The sequence below is a fragment of the Oratosquilla oratoria genome, chromosome 34 (genome assembly GCF_046742065.1).
Source record: "Oratosquilla oratoria isolate Oo_2021 chromosome 34, ASM4674206v1, whole genome shotgun sequence".
In the NCBI taxonomy this organism is placed as follows: domain Eukaryota; kingdom Metazoa; phylum Arthropoda; class Malacostraca; order Stomatopoda; family Squillidae; genus Oratosquilla; species Oratosquilla oratoria.
Window position 1 is genome coordinate 39955290 of NC_134810.1, and position 20000 is coordinate 39975289.

At 41.2% G+C, this 20000-nt stretch overlaps 1 protein-coding gene across 15 annotated transcripts in view; it reads left to right on the forward strand.

Annotated features, from left to right (window-relative positions):
• The window catches only part of mmd (disintegrin and metalloproteinase domain-containing protein mind-meld), a 781430-nt gene that overhangs the window by 407791 nt on the left and 353639 nt on the right, over positions 1-20000 (forward strand). For all 15 annotated transcript variants that reach the window (XM_076173443.1, XM_076173455.1, XM_076173452.1 and 12 more), the window contains one exon: positions 17010-17086. In XM_076173443.1, coding sequence (XP_076029558.1) covers positions 17010-17086 — 77 coding nt within the window. The remainder of the gene's footprint in view (positions 1-17009; positions 17087-20000) is intronic.

A 20000-nucleotide genomic window follows, 5' to 3' on the forward strand; every position in this document is an offset into this window, starting at 1 on the left:
TTTAGTTATAGTTGATTCTCTTCGAGTGAGGGGTGGAACTGCGATTTGAGCTAAAGATATACAAGTACACACACACACACACACACACACACACACACACACACACACACACACACACACACACACACACACACACACACACACACACACACACACACACACACACACACATGAATATTATAGATGTATCTGTTAACTACATCAACAGTGATATATTTGTGTTAGTAATGATGATGACTAGGAGCAGCAGCAAATAATGATGATAGTAATATTTGTTACTAGTAAAATTAGGAAGACCAATAATAGTTGTAGTAGTGGTAGCAGTAATAGTAGTAGCAGTAACAGTAGTAGTATTAGTAATAGTAGTAGTAGTAGCAGTAGCAATAGTAGTAGTAGTAGTAGTAGTAGTTAACCGAATTGAATATGGTCACAAATAAATTCGTTTATTTAAAACGAATAATTTCCTAAAGCTGCCCCGGGATTCGAACCGTGGTGTCGCTCAATGCCAAACCACGGTGGGAAATTATTTGTATATATTCGCTGTTACTAGCGATTCACTTCTAATACTTATTTGTTTAAAATTGATCAAACCAAGCGAAACTGTGATATATGATATATGTGTGTGTGTGTGTGTGTGTGTGTGTGTGTGTGTGTGTGTGTGTGTGTGTGTGTGTGTGTGTGTGTGTGTGTGTGTGTCGCCAAGCTAATTCTTTATAACTCTCTTGTTCATCCCTTATACCATTATCTTCATTGGACATTCAACGTAAGATGATGTGACATAAGATGTGATGACGTAAGATGGGATGACGTAAGATGTGATGACGTAAGATGGGATGACGTAAGATGCCATGCCTTACTAAAGTAATGCAAAATGAAAATAGTCCAGAATATTTTCATTCATTTTTCCTTAAAGGACCGAAACTTGTAAGGATTTATGATTAAAAAACGTTTACATTGAAAACGATGACTGTGAGAAATCGGAAACAGTTTTTGAAAATATTAATAAATAATTGCTTTTCCTGCAGTAGTCACAACAGTAATTATGGAAATTATATAACTTGTTAAAACTTCAGTTTATTTTCTAGAAATTGGATAAGGCAATAAAAACCTGAAGTATGTTCTAAGCCTTTCTACTAATTTTTTTTTCTCAATTTAGTTATGCATCGAAAGTTGGTCTGAATGTATTTTCGTTTATTTCATATTCGTTTATTTGTTCTAATTTGGTTCTTATTCATTTGTAAGATTATAAACTAAGCGCGCACGCGCGAACACACACACACACACAGACACACACACACACACACACACACACACACACACACACACACACACACACACACACACACACACACACACACACAGGTGCACGCACATACAGGCGCAAGCACAGACAGAAACACGCTCGCAGACACACGCATGCACGCACGCACGCAGATACACCCCTACACAGGCACAAGCACACGCAGACGCAGGCTCACGCAGGCTCACGCACACGCACACACACACACACACACACACACACACACACACACACACACACACACACACACACACACACGCACACACACGCACACACATACACACACACACACACACACACACACACACACACACACACACACACACACGCACACACGCACACACACACACACACACACACACACACACACACACACACACACACACACACACACACACACACACACACACACACACACACACACACACACACACACACGTATATATCTTGAACGTCACATCTACCTTATGACTTAGACAATGTGTCCCAAAAAAGAACAAATAGATAAGATAAATAAATAGATAAGTAAATAAACAAATAAATAATAAATGAATAAAATAAATATACTTCATGTGTTGTTGTCAAAGTGATTTTGACATTTATGGAGTCACATTCCTTAACTTGGGCTAGGCTTCAAGGTCACAAGCCGACATTTTCATGTCCTCTGCTTCCGTGTGGGTCACTCGTGACAACGACGATCGTCTCGTGTGAGATTCTGGACCATTTGTCCCAGCTGCTGCACATACCGAGTCTGTTCACACCGATGTAATACTTACCAAGTATTATCCTCATTATCACTAATATGATCATTATTTGTTACTGTTGCTATCTTTGTTATTACTATTATTGTTATTATCACTATCATAATTATTATTAAAACCAAATCTGTTCCCTGAGGGCTTTAGTTGAAATAAGAATCAGGCAGTGACGTAACTAAATCCATTCGTGAGACGCGGTATAACGGTAGTAAGGTTACGCGGCTTAAGGTCACTGGGTTACTCCGATAAAGGACATTATGCCTAGTCAACTTGCAGATCGGGTAATGACTGAAATGGTGAAGGTGATAAACGCCAAACGATCTCGGTGGGGTTCCGCAAGGTGTTGTACCAGGGCCGCTTTTGTCCATGCTACATATGTCAGTGACAATCACTGTGGACACAAATTTGCTAAATATTTAAGTAAATTGAGACAAACTAGAATAGAGGTCTCAAAAAAATTACTTTTTAGATTTAACCTGTCAATTTATGGAAATAAGTAAATATTTTATCAAATATAACTAAGTTATTTGGAAAATCTATAATCAAAGTGGACAATGACAAGGATCTGGGTGAAATTATTCATAGCGATCTTCAATTATCTATTGTGCCTGAGAAAGATGGATAAATAGAATGATAAGATTAATAGAATAGAACAGAACAATTGAATAATATAAATAGAAAAGTAAATAGAATAATTGAATTATTTCTTAGACATATAAATCGAGCCATCGTTGGCAAATTATATGCATCGCTGTTCCACCCACATTTCGGGCGATTTATAGTTTCAAGTTCCACATAGATAAATATCTAATTTTTTCTATTGACATACTATACCATTGCAACTCGTTGTACTATAATCTATAAGAATCTTTTTCATCAGCAGTTACTCTCTCTCCTTCGCTATTCTATTTTTCTTCTTCTTCAGTGTCACAGATTCGTACAAATCTTCTCTGTTAGCCTGTAGCATCACTTTCGCGCAGCTATTTATCTAAGAATAACAGAGACTCTGCGCTGGATGCCGTATGACTTTCCTTTGTGTTCTCTTTGTCCCAACGGGGACAATATTTCCCGGAAATATTGTCCCAACTGAGACAATATTTCCCGGAAATTTTGTCCCAACTGAGACAATATTTCCTGGAAATACGATGGAAGCCTTAACGTGAGCTTTTGTATTAATCTCTTCATTCCTGGAACAGACTCCTAACTGGAGTATATAGCCCGCCATAGATAGTAACTGGAAAAAATAAAGATTACATAAGTTTGAAGGATTAATTGTAATAATAAAACCTACTTGCCTACCAAGACAGACTTCCTAAACTATCCTACTTTTCCTGCAAATAGTAAGAATCGTAAGATTCTTTTTCTTCAAGAGGTACATTAACTTATTTGAAAGAAATAATTCTTTTCTAGTTGGTGGGAAAGAATCTTGTTTGTCGCGGCCATTCCTAGCGAACAGTCTGCTTGATCAAACCGGAGACGTCACTCATCCTTGTTGTCCTCTTGACTTCCCGTTCGATATGTTCTAACATCACAGTCAGGAATAAATTATTTCAGTTCATAAACAAACCTACGTCTTTCGCTATTTCCTGGTATTATTTGTTTATGTTACAAAATATGATTTATCTATGTTTTCAAGCAAAGAGCATGTTCTACCTCCATCACCCCTCCTATCTCTCTCTCTCTCTCTCTCTCTCTCTCTCTCTCTCTCTCTCTCTCTCTCTCTCTCTCTCTCTCTCTCTCTCTCTCTCTCTCTCTCTCTCTCTCTCTCTCTCTCTCTCTCCTTCCCACCTCCCTCTCCCTAATGAATCTTACTGTTTATCTGTCTGTCTCAATCTGTCACTCTCTGTCTGTATATCTACCTGCCACTCTGCCTCTACCTATGCCTCTCTCCTTGTATCTGCATCTGTCTTTGTCTCTGTCTGTGTCTTGCTCAGTCTCTCTCCTTCTGTCTCACCTCTGTCTCCCTCTCCATCTGTCTCTTCATCTCTCTCTACATCTCTCCATCTCCATCTCCGTCTCCCTCTCACCCCTCCCTCTCTCCATAACTCTGTCTATCTGTCTCAGTATGGCACTCTCTCTCTCTCTCGATATATATATATATATATATATATATATATTCTCATCTATCTTCCCCTTTCATCTTCATTTTCTATATTTTCTCCTGTTTCTTTTCTTTCTCCTATATGTCGTCTTTAGACACAATTCTTCTTTTTCCTCATCTCCCCTTTCCTCTTCTCTCCTTTTCTCTCTTACTCTTCTATTTGATCTTCTCTTCTTCAGTACTCTTCTTTTTTCATCTATATCTAGTTTCTACTCTTCCTGCTCTCTAGTTCTCTCCTATCCTTCCATGTCCCTTACTCTCTTCTTCAGAAACGACATCCTATGTCCTCTGCTCTGTTATCCTGCCCTCAGTTTTCTTCCTTGTCTTCTGATTTCTTATCCTAACATTTCTTCTTTCCTATCTTAACCTCATTTTCCTTCTTACCTCATCATCATTCCTCCTCTCTGCATCATCAGCTGTTCTGTACCATTCTGTCTCTTTATGCACTTACTTCTTAGTGTAGCTTATTTTCATCCAATTTACTCGTTTTCCCTTAAAGTCCAGTTTAGTTTTCTCTTTCGCCCTCAAAATGCACTTCTGTACTCACACCTTCCTTTCTCGTCCGTGCCATCTTCCTTAGCTAGTTTCTTCTCCCTCGTCCCGCCTTCCCTCAGTCCCACGTGACGTGTTCGATGTTACCAAACTCTATTCAACAAACCTCCAGACGGATGGCCGGGGGAGAAAGCATTGTGGGAAATGGTGAGAGAGAAGCAGAGAAAGAGGAGGAGAGGAGAGGAGAGGCAAAGAGAGGAACTTAGGGAGGTAAAAGGTAATGTGAACGACCTTTGCAGAAGTAATGAGGAAGCTATGGGAACGTTGGCCGGGGGGAGAATGCATTGTGGGAAATGGAGAGAGAGAAGCAGAGAAGGAGGAGGAGAAGAGAGGAGAGGTAAAGAGAGGAATTTATGGAGCTAGAGGGTAATGTGAACGACCTGGGCAGAAGTAATGATGAAGCTGTGTGAACGTTGGCCGATAGAATTGATCTGAGAGGAACGTAACAAAGTGACATGTACAGGAAGAAAAAAAAATAAATAAATAGGAGGTACAGACAAGTGGGAGTGGAATGGAGTATGAAGATGGAGTGTATAGAGATATGTATAATTGTTCGTATGTGGAGTGAAACCCTGAAAGTAGGAGGTGGAGGAGAAAGAGGAAGAGCAGGAGGAGGAGGAGGAGAAAGAGAATGTGGAGGAGAAAGAGGAAGAGCAGGAGGAGGAGGAGGAGGAGGAGGAGGAGGAGGAGGAGTTGGGTGAGAGGCGGGAACGGAAATCAACATGGGGGCCGCTTACGCGCAAGCGCTGGGGTCTGCGTGCGCGCGTGCGTGTGTGCAGCGCCTCCTTCCCTTCTTCCCACCCTTGGAACCTCGACGAAGTCTCGTTTCTTGAGAGTTTTATATATATGTATATATATATATATATATATATATATATATATATATATATATATATATATATATATATATATATATATAAATTCCGTCAACTTTATTATCCCTTCTGGTACCAATAGTCTCTTTGTCATCTTTCTCATACTACTCCTCCTCTTCATCTTTCTCTTCCTCTCCTTCTTTTCTACTCTTCTTCCTTCTCCCTTTTCTCTCCTTTTTATCCTCCACTTCCTCCTCCTCCAACTCCTCCACCTCCTTCTCCACCTCCACCTTTCTCTCCATTTCCACCCTATCTTCACCTCCACTACTCCCTGTTTTTCTTATCTTCTACTTTATCTTCCTCCACTTCCTCCTTCTCTTCCTCCACTTCCTCCTCTTCCTCCTCCATCTCTAACGCCACCTCCTCCTTCTCCTACTCATCCTTCTCCTCTCTTCCCCTTCCTCCTTCTCTTCCCCTTCCTCCTTCTCTTCCCCTTCCTCCTTTCCCCCTTCCTCCTCCTCCCGTTCCTCCTCCTTTTCCCCTCTACTTCCTTTTTCTTCTCCTCTACTTAACCCCATTTCTTCTCCTTCCCCTCCTCCTCTCCCCTTCCTTCTCCTCTCCCATTCCTCCTCCTCCTCCCTCTCCCCTTCCTCCTCCTCTCCCCTTCCTCCTCCTCTCCCCTTCCTCCTCCTCTCCCTCTCCTCCTCCTCTCCCCCTTCACACTCCTTCCCTTCCTCCTCCTTGTCCTCCCCCTTTCCTCTTTCTTCTCCTTTACTTTCTCCCTTTTCTTCTCCTCCTTTTCCTCCTCTTCCTTCTTGCCTCCCTCGTCCTCCTTTTTCTTCTCCTGCTCTTCCTCTTCTTTCTCCTCTTCCTTTGGATCATTTTCCTCTTTTCTTCTCTTATACATTCTCCCTTTACTTCTCCCCACCCACATTCCTCGTCCACTTCCTCTCCAACTTTTTCTCCCTCTTCTTCTTTCTACTCTTCTTGACTCATTTCTCCTCCTATTCTTTTTCTTTCTGTTCCTTTCTTCCTATTCCTAATACCCTTCTCCTTATACTTGTACCCCTTTTCCTCCTCCTCCTCCTCCTGTTCCTCCTCCTTTTCCTCCTCCTCCTACTCTTCCTCCTCCTCCTCCTCCTTATCCTTCTCTTTCTCCTCTTCCTCCCTCTCATCTTTTTCCTTCTCCTCCTCTTTACTCTTTCCTCCTTCCTCATCCTTCTTATTTCTCTTCCATCCTCCTCTTCTTTTTCCTGCCTCTCCTCCTCCTTCTCCTCCCCCTCCATATCCTCCTCCTTATCCTCCTCCCCTTCTCTTCCTCCCCCTCATCTTCGTCCTCCTCCTATTTGCTCTCTCCTCACTCCTCCATCTTCCTTCCTCTTTCCTTCATTTCTCCTCCTCCTCCTTCTCCTCCTCCTCCTCCTTCTCCTCCTCCTCCTCCTCCTCCTTATCCTCCTCCCCTTTTCTTCCTCCCTCTCATCTTCGTCCTCCTCCTATTTGCTCTCTCCTCACTCCTCCATCATCCCTCCTCCTCCTTATCCTCCTCCCCTTCTCTTCCTCCCCCTCATCTTCGTCCTCCTCCTATTTGCTCTCTCCTCACTCCTCCATCTTCCCTCCTCTTTCCTTCATTTCTCCTCCTCCTCCTCCTCCTTATCCTCCTCCCCTTCTCTTCCTCCCTCTCATCTTCGTCCTCCTCCTATTTGCTCTCTCCTCACTCCTCCATCTTCCCTCCTCTTTCCTTCATTCCTCCTCCCTCTCCTCCTCCCCCTCCTCCTCCTCCTCCTCCTCCTCCTTCTCCTCCTTCTCCTCCTCCCCTTCTCTTCCTCCCTCTCATCTTCGTCCTCCTCCTATTTACTCTCTCCTCACTCCTCCATCTTCCCTCCTCTTTCCTTCATTCCTCCCCTCCTCCTCCTCCTCCTTATCCTCCTCCCCTTCTCTTCCTCCCCCTCATCTTCGTCCTCCTATTTACTCTCTCCTCACTCCTCCACCGTCCCTCCTCTTTCCTTCATTTCTCCTCCTCCTCCTCCTCCTCCTCTTCTTCCCCCTCCCCTTCTCTTTCTCCCCCTCATCTTCGTCCTCCTATTTACTCTCTCCTCACTCCTCCACCTTCCCTCCTCTTTCCTTCATTTCTCTTCCTCCTCCTCCTCCTCCTCCTCTTCCTCCTCTCTCTTCACTGGCCATTACTCATCTCCCCGTGTTTTATCTCTGCTGTTTATTGACCATTCGCATTGCGTCCTCACTCCCGAACCTCAGGGGTCTGCCCTCGCTTCTGCCTTACACGCCAAGACTCTTCTTACCAAGGTCCCTTTTCCCAATCTTTATCACTACGAAGCTCACTCCTCCAATGCAAGAAACATGGCAGTAGGTCGCCCTTAGTGGTCGTGACGAGGCCGAGTGTTGATGATTAAGTAAATAGATCTCCAAATATGTAGGTTGATTAATAGTATATTAGATGGGAAGGAAAGGAACAAGCAGGTAGAAAATGTGTTGTAGTCGTAAATGCTCGATTACAACATTTGATGGGAAATGATATCCTGTGGCCTAAATTGTTTTAATAACTGAATAAGATCATTAAATGAGGAGCATTTGGATAAACTGTATTTACTTAACTAATATGTAAAAGAAATACTACGAGATAAATTCAAGTTATAACTAAGAAATATTAATATAATACTATGAATATTAACCGACTTATTTCCTTCACGCGCTTTCCCTTCTCTATAGTTGCCTCTTGTCCATTGCCCCTTGCCCCCCCTGCTGCTTGCCCCCTGCCCCTTGCCCCCTGCCCCTTGCCCCCTGCCCCTTGCCCCCTGCCCCTTGCCCCCTGCCCCTTGCCCCCTGCCCCTTGCCCCTTACCTTCTAAATCACCCCTCCTCCATCTGACTTCATTAGTAAGGCCCCTTCCCACGTGTATCCCGTTTTGAAGCAATGGAACATTATTATTATTTTCATTTTCAGTTCTCTGACGAAAACCACATAGCTTTGGTTAATTTAGACTCATAACGCATGCCACCAGGAACATACGTACACGCACACACACACACACACACACACACACACACACACACACACACACACACACACACACACACACACACACACACACACACACACACACACACACACACACACGCACGCGCACACACACACACACACACACACACACACACACACACACACACACACACACACACACACACACACACACACACACACACACACACACACACACACACACACACACACACACACACACACACACACACACACACACACACACACACGTACGCACACGCAAGCATACATGCACACACACACACACACACACACACACACACACACACACACACACACACACACACACACATACATACATACATACACACACACGCACACACACATACATACATACACACATACACACATACACACACACACACACACACACACAAACACACGACCTATTTCCCTTCTGGAACACACACAGAGCTCGTAGGTCCGATCCACAACACTATGACCTTGCACACACACACACACCCAACTCCCCGCCCACGAGAGTTGGAGTAACACACACACACACACACACACACACACACACACACACCCGGACCTACATAGTGGCATACCAGAGCTCTAACCACATGCGCCATGAGTGTGTGTGTGTGTGTGTGTGTGTGTGTGTGTGTGTGTGTGTGTGTGTGTATGTGTACACGCGTACCCATGTATTCAGTACAAATAGTCACAACATAGACCAACTAACACATAAAACCGCATTACGTTGCTAATGACCAAAGCTGTTGACACAATGAGTTATACAAGAACAAAGATAGTTCATTCCATAAGCCGCTTCACCGACCCGAATAAATTGACAATTTCTGGCCAGTAATGAAAGCGTAAATTTCGCCACTCCAGTGGTGATCTTTAAAGCCTTTGTTATGGTTTGCATTAGGCTATTTCATTCATGAGGGTGAAGGATCGTAACCTGACGACATCATGTTCCCTTCCCCGTAAATTCATTGAAATCACCTAAGGCTTGCGGTTTACCTGCTTTAAAGAACATAAGAATGGAGGAGACTGCGAGAGGCCATAAGGCCTACACTCGGCAGTGCCACTACGACATGGTTACAAAGTCTATTCCATTCGTTAACCACTCTATTGGTAAGCCAGTTCATGCCTATTTCCTTCCTTAAGATGTGCCTAGTGTAGGCCTTATGGTCTCTTGCAGCCTCCTTCATTCTTTTGTACTTATGATAGTGGACAGGATTGAAGTCCTCATGATTGAACCTCTCTTTTTCTGTCTTGCATAACAAAGGATTGCAAAGGATTACAAAGGAAACCTATTGGTCCATAACTAGGTCGGATGCGAAAAAAATTAGTAATGATAAATAAGTAAATGAATAAATAGATAAATAACACGATAATATAAATAATAATAAATAAAATAAATAAATACATAGGTATAGTTACATAATAAACAAACAGGTAAATAGTAAATAATGATAAATTGACATATAACTAATAATAAATGTGAATCAAGCAAATAATAAAGAAACAGACAAATGATAACAAAACAAACAAACAAATTATACAAAATAAACGAGTCTTTACGCTTCTTTCACCGTTCATTGCGTGGAGTTGGACACTCTCCAACACTCCAACACTAGCGCACCTAAATCCGATTCCTTCTGAACTCCATGGTGACTGTCACACTCCTCAACACTCCCTTCGGCCCCAATGACTCCCCTTAACTCACCAACGCACTCCCTGTCAGTTGTGGCGAGCCGCAGTTTTTTTTTTCTTCTTCTTTTTTTTAGGCCGATGTTTGGGTCGCCTCCCTGCCTGACTAGAGCTACCGGGAATCAACACAGAAAGCCCATATGCTTATGAGATTCATTGTAATTAATGATTATAGAATACTTCGTCGCGTTAGCCTGAAGAATTATTGTACGTTATTTGTCATTGCCTTTCACTCCTAAACTGCATCTGCATCAAACCGTCTTTTGATTCACAGGACATACTCTCCAAAGAATAAGATCGAGACAGTGAGGTCCTTGGTTACCTTTGGTCGTTCTCTTGTGTCCTCTTTTTTGCCTCATATTGTTCGTTTTGACCAAACAACCTTATTTTCCTCACTATGTTACATTTTCTGTGGGGGTTCATACCTCTGCTGCATATTACAGTCTTGGGTGGATTAGGGTCTCTCTCTCGCTTTCTCTCTCTCTCTCTCTCTCATATATATATATATCTTTCTCGATTTCTCTTGTTTTCTCTCTCTCGCTTTCTCGCTTTTTCTCCCACTTTCTCGCTTTTTCTCTCTTTTTCTCTCTCGCTGTATCTCTCGCTTTCTCTCTCGCTTTCTCTCTCTCTCTCTCTCTCTCTCTCTCTCTCTCTCTCTCTCTCTCTCTCTCTCTCTCTCTCTCTCTCTCTCTCTCTCTCTCTCTCTCTCTCTATCTCTCTCTCTCTCTCTCTCTCTCTCTCTCATATGATAGGGCTTATCTCGCATACTCCCAGTTGCCTACGAGAGACCCCTTCAATTCCGTTCCTTGTGCCAAAGAATCCCTCCGGTTTCCTTCCAGTCGCTGTAATCACTTATGATGGACACTTATACCGTCCCGCCTCTTCCTTTGGTTGTAATGTGTCTTTGGTTTAGGTTTCCTGTCCTGAAGACGGGCAGACCATTGGCTATCAGACCTGCATGTATAGTCTTCTACACCCGGGTGCTCTTGAACTAAATCTCATTCTTCTTTTATGTTTCTCCTTTCCGTCACTTTTTTTTTTATCATCTCCCTCATTTCCTTCTCCTCCTCTCAGATTCTTTCTCCATCTCTCCCGTCTCCCCTGATCTTTTCGTTTCCTAAGAATAGCCTCCACATCTCTCCATTTTGGCCTCTTATGGACCTCCCATTCTTTCATTTACTCCTACTTCCTTCTCCGTAAATATCCCTTTGGCCCTAGTTCCTTTGAACCCACGCCTATTTCTAATCTCTTACAATCTGTGCGTCATAGTAACCTAGTGACGTCATGGCCTGAAAAACCCACCCAACGTACAACCCACCACCCTCCCCAAGCGTCATTTGACGTCATGTCGTCGTGTTGCTATGGAAACTGCATTCAACATAACCAGTTACCGTAGCGAAGACTTGCAGCAATATCACTTGACTTCTGGCGTGAACGCATCGTCAATGGCTCGATGTTACGACACAGACGTAAATAGCCCAACAAACGTCATCGTTCATAATGGTGTGCATAAAACAAGACCGATATTAAAGACTTCACTCGTATATCTTTGCTTTGGAACTTGAAAACCCACGCTTGGCCGTGATGTCATAGTTTCATTTGTCACATAGATCATATGTCACAGTCTGGCTGTATCAGACAATGTTTGTGACTCAGCAGGATGTCTCTCTCTTTCATCTAATTAAAAGCTTCATTCATGGGTCACATTTCAGTGAAATTCCCCTGACATTAGCCAGGGGACAATGTACGCTGTTGTATGTAGGTTGTCCCACTCACATCTTGTGTGTGTGTGTGTGTGTGTGTGTGTGTGTGTGTGTGTGTGTGTGTGTGTGTGTGTGTGTGTGTGTGTGTGTGTGTGTGTGTGTGTGCGTGATTGTGTGCGTGTGTGTCTGCGTGTGTGTGTGCGTGTGTGCGTGCGTATGTGTGTGTGTGGTGCGTGTGTGTGTGTGTGTGTGTGTGTGTATGTGTGTGTGTGTGTGTGTGTGTGTGTGTGTGTGTGTGTGTGTGTGTGTGTGTGTGTGTGTGTGTGTGTGTTTGCGCGCGTGTGTGCGAGAGTATGTGTGTACTCAGTTTTTCATCCATCTTTTTCCTTTCTCTTTCTAAGAATGTCTCGGAAAACAATAAAATATATACATCTATCTGCTGGATATAATTGTACCACTTCATCATAACGGGAAGCCGACCCGATTATAACAATCGTGCTGTAAAATAAAGAAAAATCTACGGTAGTTTCTAGAACGTATTTCGTTATCTTTCGTATCGAAAATTTCCAAGAAATGGCTAAGGGCCCAATCACAGCAACCCTACGACCGGTTTCCGACCACCGGCGACCAGGTGGTCGCCGACCAGTTGCAGGTAGTCTTTGGAAGTCGATGGAAGTCGGTATTAAGGTAGACAAATAGATAGATCGATAGATAGATATATTATAACACACACTGAATAGTCCCCAGTACATAGATTTCCATCTTATTGACCACATTAACTTTTTTCCATTTCAATTCCTTGCAAAGGTTTTGTGTCGCCGACTGGTCGCTTGATTTTCGGTCGAAGGTGGTCGGAAACGGGTCGTGAGCTTGGTGTGACTGGGGCTTAAAGGAAATATTTCTCAAAGTTAGAACACCTGTTTCCTGAGCCTGGTGTTCATTAACCTTCCAGCTATGCCCAGCTGTACCCAGCTGTACCCAGCTGTACCCAGTTGTACCTAGCTGTACCCAGCTGTACCCAGCTGTGCCCAGCTGTCCAAACCCAACACAGACTCATCAATGACAAACATGGGCTGATTTCATCTATCTCTGTGATGGTGACCGGTTTGGATTGAATTATCTAAGGAAACTTACAATTAACTCTTCATGAAAGTCTAATGTATACAAACTATATTGGGATTCGTTTCAAAGGATTTCTCTCCTCCAAGAACGAGTTTCTAAATCGAAAGACCCAAGAGGTGAAAGTAAAATAAGATAAAATTCAAAATTGACCTAAGTCCTCACAGGTTCATGTGGTGGCACACTAGGATAGCATGCTACTTGCTTTTGCTATTTAGTTTGAGTAAAAACGATTTTGGCTACAACACTAGATTTCCGTGGGAACATCTCGAAAATGTGTCTAACATTCGATTTCTAGGTTTAACTTCTCTTAGTTCGTCGTTCAGCTTCTCACTATAAAACGCAAGAGTGATTTGACTATTGTAAATTTGAAGAACAAAAGATCGTAACCGAAGGTGTTTCTACTCAAAACAAAGTAGCAATATCAAGTAACATGCTAGCGAGAATTGGCAACTGTTTTTTACCTAAACATTCCTCTGGGTGAGATTTCCATACCTTCGCCTCGTCTTTATATATCCTGCTGGATATTCTTTAAGTATCCGAAGATTATATTCTCTAACACTTGTAACTTCTATTGATTAATGTCCAACATAAATAGATGCTTCGAGCCTTAGAGAAGCGTCATTTTCCACAAATATGGATTTTTCCTTCTCTTGTTATTTTTCCCCTAACCTGATCTTTATTTGGACAGTTTTAACTGTGGTGATAGGTGTACACACACACACACACACACACACACACACACACACACACACACACACACACACACACACACACACACACACACACACACACACACACACACACACACACACACACACACACACACACACACACACACACACACACAAACATATGTGTGTATGTATGTGTGTGTGTGTGTGTGTGCGTGCGTGTGTGTGCGTGCGTGCGTGCGTGAGCTTGCATGTACGTGTACCTCTACGTGTACGTAAAGTACGTGGTGAATAGGAAAGACATCACATGGAGGTCTACTTAGACTCGACCTTACAGAGTGCCGGGTCCACATTACTCTGAGAGAGGAGAGACTCTGAGGACGACTCTCTGAGGAGGAGGAGGAGGAGGAGGAGGAGGTTCTTAAAAGGTCAAGGGTGAGCTTGTTTATGTTGATGGCGGTGCTAGTGGTGGCGTTAGTGTCGGTGGTGGCACCCGTTCCATTCCAGGCATTAAAGGTGTTCTTGTGGGGGTAATTAAACCTCATTTAGATGTGTGTATATTGATTACTATTACCTTCATCGTTACCTTCATCGTTACCTTCACCGTAGCGTCCTCGGCGATCTTGCTTCTGTCCCCTTTTCAGGTTGTTATTTGTGAGGTTGTGTCCTTGGATGTTGAGTCATGTACCCTTGATTTCCTTTCGTAAACTTTCCTTGCTATGGTAGCCCTTCATGGTGTTTCTTGGGTTGTCTTCGTGAAAGTCTATGGGATATGGAGCATTTGTCGTAATGGCTATATTACCTTCGCCTTGACTTAATCATTAGCTTACCTGCTATGTACACAGGTACTCGTAGTTCAGTATTGACCATGTATACATTATGTGTGCCCTTCATCTGCGTAATGATTGCCTTTCAGTATACATACCTACATTCATACTTATATACATACAAATATATATTGAATACATATATATATATATATAATATACGTGTGTGTGTATGTGTGTGTGTGTGTGTGTATCCAACACACATACAAGCTCGCGTACCTGGTTTGAGTCCTATAATGAGTAACACTGGCACACACACACACACACACACACACACACACACACACACACACACACACACACACACACACACACACACACACACACACACAGGGATAAAGAACAAAACACCATGGAAGTTTTCTACACAAACTTCAATGAAGGTAGTCTGGTCGTTCCGTAAGTTTTACTTATATATATATATATATATATATATATATATATATATATATATATATATATATATATATATATATATATACATATATATATATATACATACATGTCAAGGCTAAAAAATCTTCCATATCTTTTCTAAGAACTCTCAAACTCATCCTTTCATTGCCCGAGTGTCGTTGAGTTTCAGAAAGTAACCTAGTGATAGTTAATGTAAAGATAAATGTGGCACTCGGTATAGGTATCCACGAGCATCTGGAATCCCTCGGCTGTGGAGAAAGAACCAAGAGGACGATGCACAAAGTCGCCTGGTAACAACTGGACTAAAAGGTCCTCTCGGTGCCGAAGACGTTAATCAGTTACAAGGTAAACACAAAGAAAGATTTCACTCGTCATCTTTGGCACGACGTGAAATTTTGAAAAGGTCAGGAAGGACGAGAATCATAACGAGTTGGTTTAAAGGTTAAACTTGATGAAGACTTCTGCGCGTCTAAAGGTTAATAGTGATTGGCACCTTCTCGAAGCTAAGTATCTGTTTGGACAAAAGGTGTTTCTGTTGTCTGTTATTAAAAATGGCTTCCTCTCAGGTGACTGAAATTGCTTAGCGAAATCTAAGATAAAGACTCGCAACAGCGAAATTGTTAAAGAAACGTAGTAGAGTATGGAGTTTTTTTTTTCGTTCTTTATGGATTTTGCCCAGGCTAAAAACAGGCAATTACAAAATTTATCTGACAGATTGGAGGTCAGCCTTTCAGCAACACGTACAATAAAGATACAATACCTGGTGATGAAAGAGTGTCAATTGTTAACAATTTCATCACTGAAAATCTTCTCTAACCAACGCGGAAGTAGAGAAAGAGAAGATACAAGTATATTAACGTATTGAAAGAATGAATCTTTTTCAACAAAGCTGAATACTTATAAGCTTTGCACTGTAAGACAATAATTTTGTTTAGCTGAATGTTGGTCCCCAAACTGAAGAGGCAACCGTCTAGCTAATAACATAAGAATGGAAGACTGCAAAGTACCAAAAGGCCCACACCAGATTGTTCCATGTCCCTTAACCCCATTTATCCCTATCCAAAAGTTATCTAATTATCTCTTAAAATACCCAATTGTTTCAACATTCAATACATGGTTACTAAGTCTATTCCATTCGTTAAGCACTTTTGCTAAACCAGTTCTTACATATTTCCTTCTTAAACCTACAACTTCTCAAGTCTGACCTCCAAATCGGCTGAATAAATTCCTCCGATACTTCACAGAATAAAATCTATGAAGGACATTACCTTGTTGAACATGGCGTAGGATGTGCCTCATGTGATAAGGCAAGCTGGGAAGTACGTGTCTGGTGGTAAATGTATGTGTGCAGAGGGTGAGGGCGGATGGGAGTCTACGAAGACGGGTATTGGTAGTTTGAAAACACACATCTACCCAAGGCTGATGGAATCCTGTGGCGGGCAACGTGTGTCTCCAGCTGATTAAGGAGACTATTGACAGCATATTGACAGCAAAATATTGACTTGCCTGTTCACTTCTCCGCCCTGTACGCTGCACAGGAGCCTACAATTTTTTTTTTAGATCCTTCGTTGTTCCCTCCCAAACTCCCCACGCTCCTCTCTTTGTGTCTCTGTTTTTGTTGTTGTTTTTTGAGCCACCCATTGCTTCATGTCCTTTTATAAAGTAGCATAGCGATACCATCTCGCAATCAGCGAATAATATCACCGCTTGTTTCTCGAGTTTCGTAATGAGTTTCTTTATTTATTTTAGTATAATGGCGTTTCATAGTTTCCTTGCAGCGGGTTTTTATGTTCATGAGGGTGTGATTGCAAATATGTTTTGCTTCTTTGTGTTATTGGTTCATACGAAGCTGCATTTTTTACGTTTCTTGAAAATGAGTGTATGGAGCAAGATATATTTTTCTGTGAAATGCGTTTTTATGTATGTGGTAGGAGAGAGTGTGTGGGGTGTGAAGTTAATAATACCTGAGCATTTATACTTAACCGCTTCTCTTCTTTTTCTTCCAGAATAACCACATCCCCCGCACGTCATATCGCATCAAAGCCTTTAGTCACACCTTCACAGTAGACCTCGAGCTCAACAGGTAAGTGATTTATGTCTTACTGTTTCAGATGATGATGGTGATGGTGATGATGGTGTTGGTGATGGTGTTGGTGATGATGATGATGATAATGATGATGGTTATTGTTATTGTTATTATTTGTTATCATTTGTTATCATTTGTTATTATTTAATATTATCAAAATAATTTATTCAATATTACATAATATTATTTAATATTAATATTATTTAATATTAATATTATCTAATATTATTTGATATTATTTAATATTATTTAATATTATTTAATATTATTTGATATTATTCATTATTATTATTTCTATTTATTATTTTTTTGTTAAACGTTGCGAACTACCCCCTATCAGAAGTATGAAATTGATCAAACCAAACCCTTGCTCCAACTCGCCAGGGGCAGGGTTCGAACTGGGGTCACCTCGACTTCACCTCAAGTTCTAATCCGCTAATCCATGCTCTGTCATTTCACTACTCTGGTATTATCTCCTTATTTGATAATGCACTGTTAGACTTTGTGTATGATGTGTACACTATACACCAAAGAGTCATGCCAGGAACGACAATGCATATATACTGTGTACAGTAAATATTCACTTATGAATCATTTCATGATAAGAACAGTGTTGCATATTCTGTGCACATTAATTTATTCACTGGAGAATCCTGCCACGCCAGAAGCTAATAATGCATTTGCTTTTACCGTGTATACTAATTATTCACAGAAGAATCATGTTGCAGATCTAGGATGTCATTGTATATACTGTGTATGATAATCACATACCAAGAAGTTTGTCATTTCGCAAGTTCAGAATAACGCTGTGCATACTACGTACCTGTAGAATAAGTATTTACGAGCAAATAATGTCAAGTTGTCTGTCAGTTGGTATCCTGTTTCTTTTCAATGTTATCTAAAAGCTCAGAGAAGGAACTATTTAGTGACGTGCGTGCAACACTGGAGTTCATTGTTATTGATCCAGCTACGTGGAACTTTTTATGACTATAATTGAATACTAAATACAGGACAGAATTTTTTAGTATGCATGCAAACATTTAGGTAATCGTTACTGACCCAGTTAAGTGCAGTAAAACCTTTTGTGGATGGAATAATCATATGCAAATCGCATTAAGCGAATAAAAAATAATCTTAGGAATGATACTACTCTACTTGCCAATAGTCAACTAGCCAGTAGCCAAGTATTGCCCGGTCAGTAGCCAATACCGCAAGTGCATAGGAGAATTTTAGAGACTGATAACCATTGGAGTCAAGTTGGAGAGAAGCCCGTCACCCTGTCACTCCATCTGTCTTTGCAAGAGAAAGACAAGGAAATTCTCCAACCATTTCTCTACTCACAGCAGGAGGGGAGAAGTGACGTAGCTATCTAAAAGAACTCTTTCCATTAACCTCTTGAATACAAGTCAAGTTCTTGAGCGCAGCACCGGATGCCTTATGTACGATGGATCACACTACTCGCGTTTTAAAATATAAAGTCACTGTTGTATTGATCGTTCTTTTTTACTCTGAGTAAAGATAAATACAGAAAACGTGATCAAACTAGTTCACAGAATTCGGGGGTAACTCGTGTACAACTACAAAATAAATATAACCAAGACTCCTACGCTGGCATTCTTGTGTACCCATTCGCTCCTCATGACGACTACGTGGGCATCATCGTGTCAAAGAGGTTAATCCTTTTGGTTTGTAATGATCTAGGATGTTCGATGGCAGATCGGGTTAGGGGTTACTATTTGTGACAAAGTTCGAGGTGATGGCTGTTTGAACCCTACCACTGACGAGTTGGTCCAAGGGTATGGTTCATTAAATTCCACGTTACAAAGTCCTCTGTAAGGGTCACCGTCCTAGCCTCCTGATAGGGGGGAGTTTGTGACGTTAAATTGAATAAGATGATCATGTATAGGGATCTTTCGTCAACCTGACATAATCACCTGAACAAAGCAGGGTGTGTTAAACAACACAATATCATTATTATCATTACGATAAAGGTTCATATTAACTCAAACATGCGCACACGCATACACAGATACGTGCGTGCGTGCGTATGCGCGTAAACACTTCAGTAAAGTGAGAGCATGTGGGCAAATCAAATTATATTGTGCTAAATTGAATTAAATATTTGGGGTACATGACTTTATCAGAGGGATTTGATGAAAACATACATGAATTATACTAAATTTATTAACTTTGAAGTAAATGTGATCATCTTTTACTTTAATATAAGCCCCAACTCCAGTTAAATGGATTATCATTATTTTCTATTTATCTATGAAATGTACCTTTGCTGAAAGAATCATATATCATGGTTCAAATTTGCTGGGGTAGCTATAAATTCATTATCTAAACTTTCTAATGTAAACTGAATTTGATTATTAGACGATGCTATTAACATATTTTGGTGTCTCTGAAGTTAACTAAACATGCAAACATAAATAATGCACAAATTTTAATTATTAAATGATCTATATTTGTAAAATGTTTATTCAAATAGTTGGGACTAACTAGAGGCTATCTTCGGAATTACAATGCAATGATTTACCACGAAAAATTAAAATTTATATTGAAATCCCCTTATTTATGATATGTGTGTATCAACATTACATAAACACAAATGTGTTGGAGAGTTGTGTTTCTTTATCAATATGACCTATATATATATATATATATATATATATTTTTTTTTTTTTTTTTTTTGGGGGGGGGGGGCAAAATATGGTCTCTATCCATCAATTTTCCACGCCTAAACCTGAAATATGTATTAGTGAACTGAAGATTTTCACAAGATTTGTGAGTAATTAACCAATTAACACTGCCAACACAGACTTAACAAAATATAATCTGCCATCAGATTGATTCTTGAAAAGCTTAACTCGGTACTTCTATGTATTTCTGTTCTTTAGCTTCATGA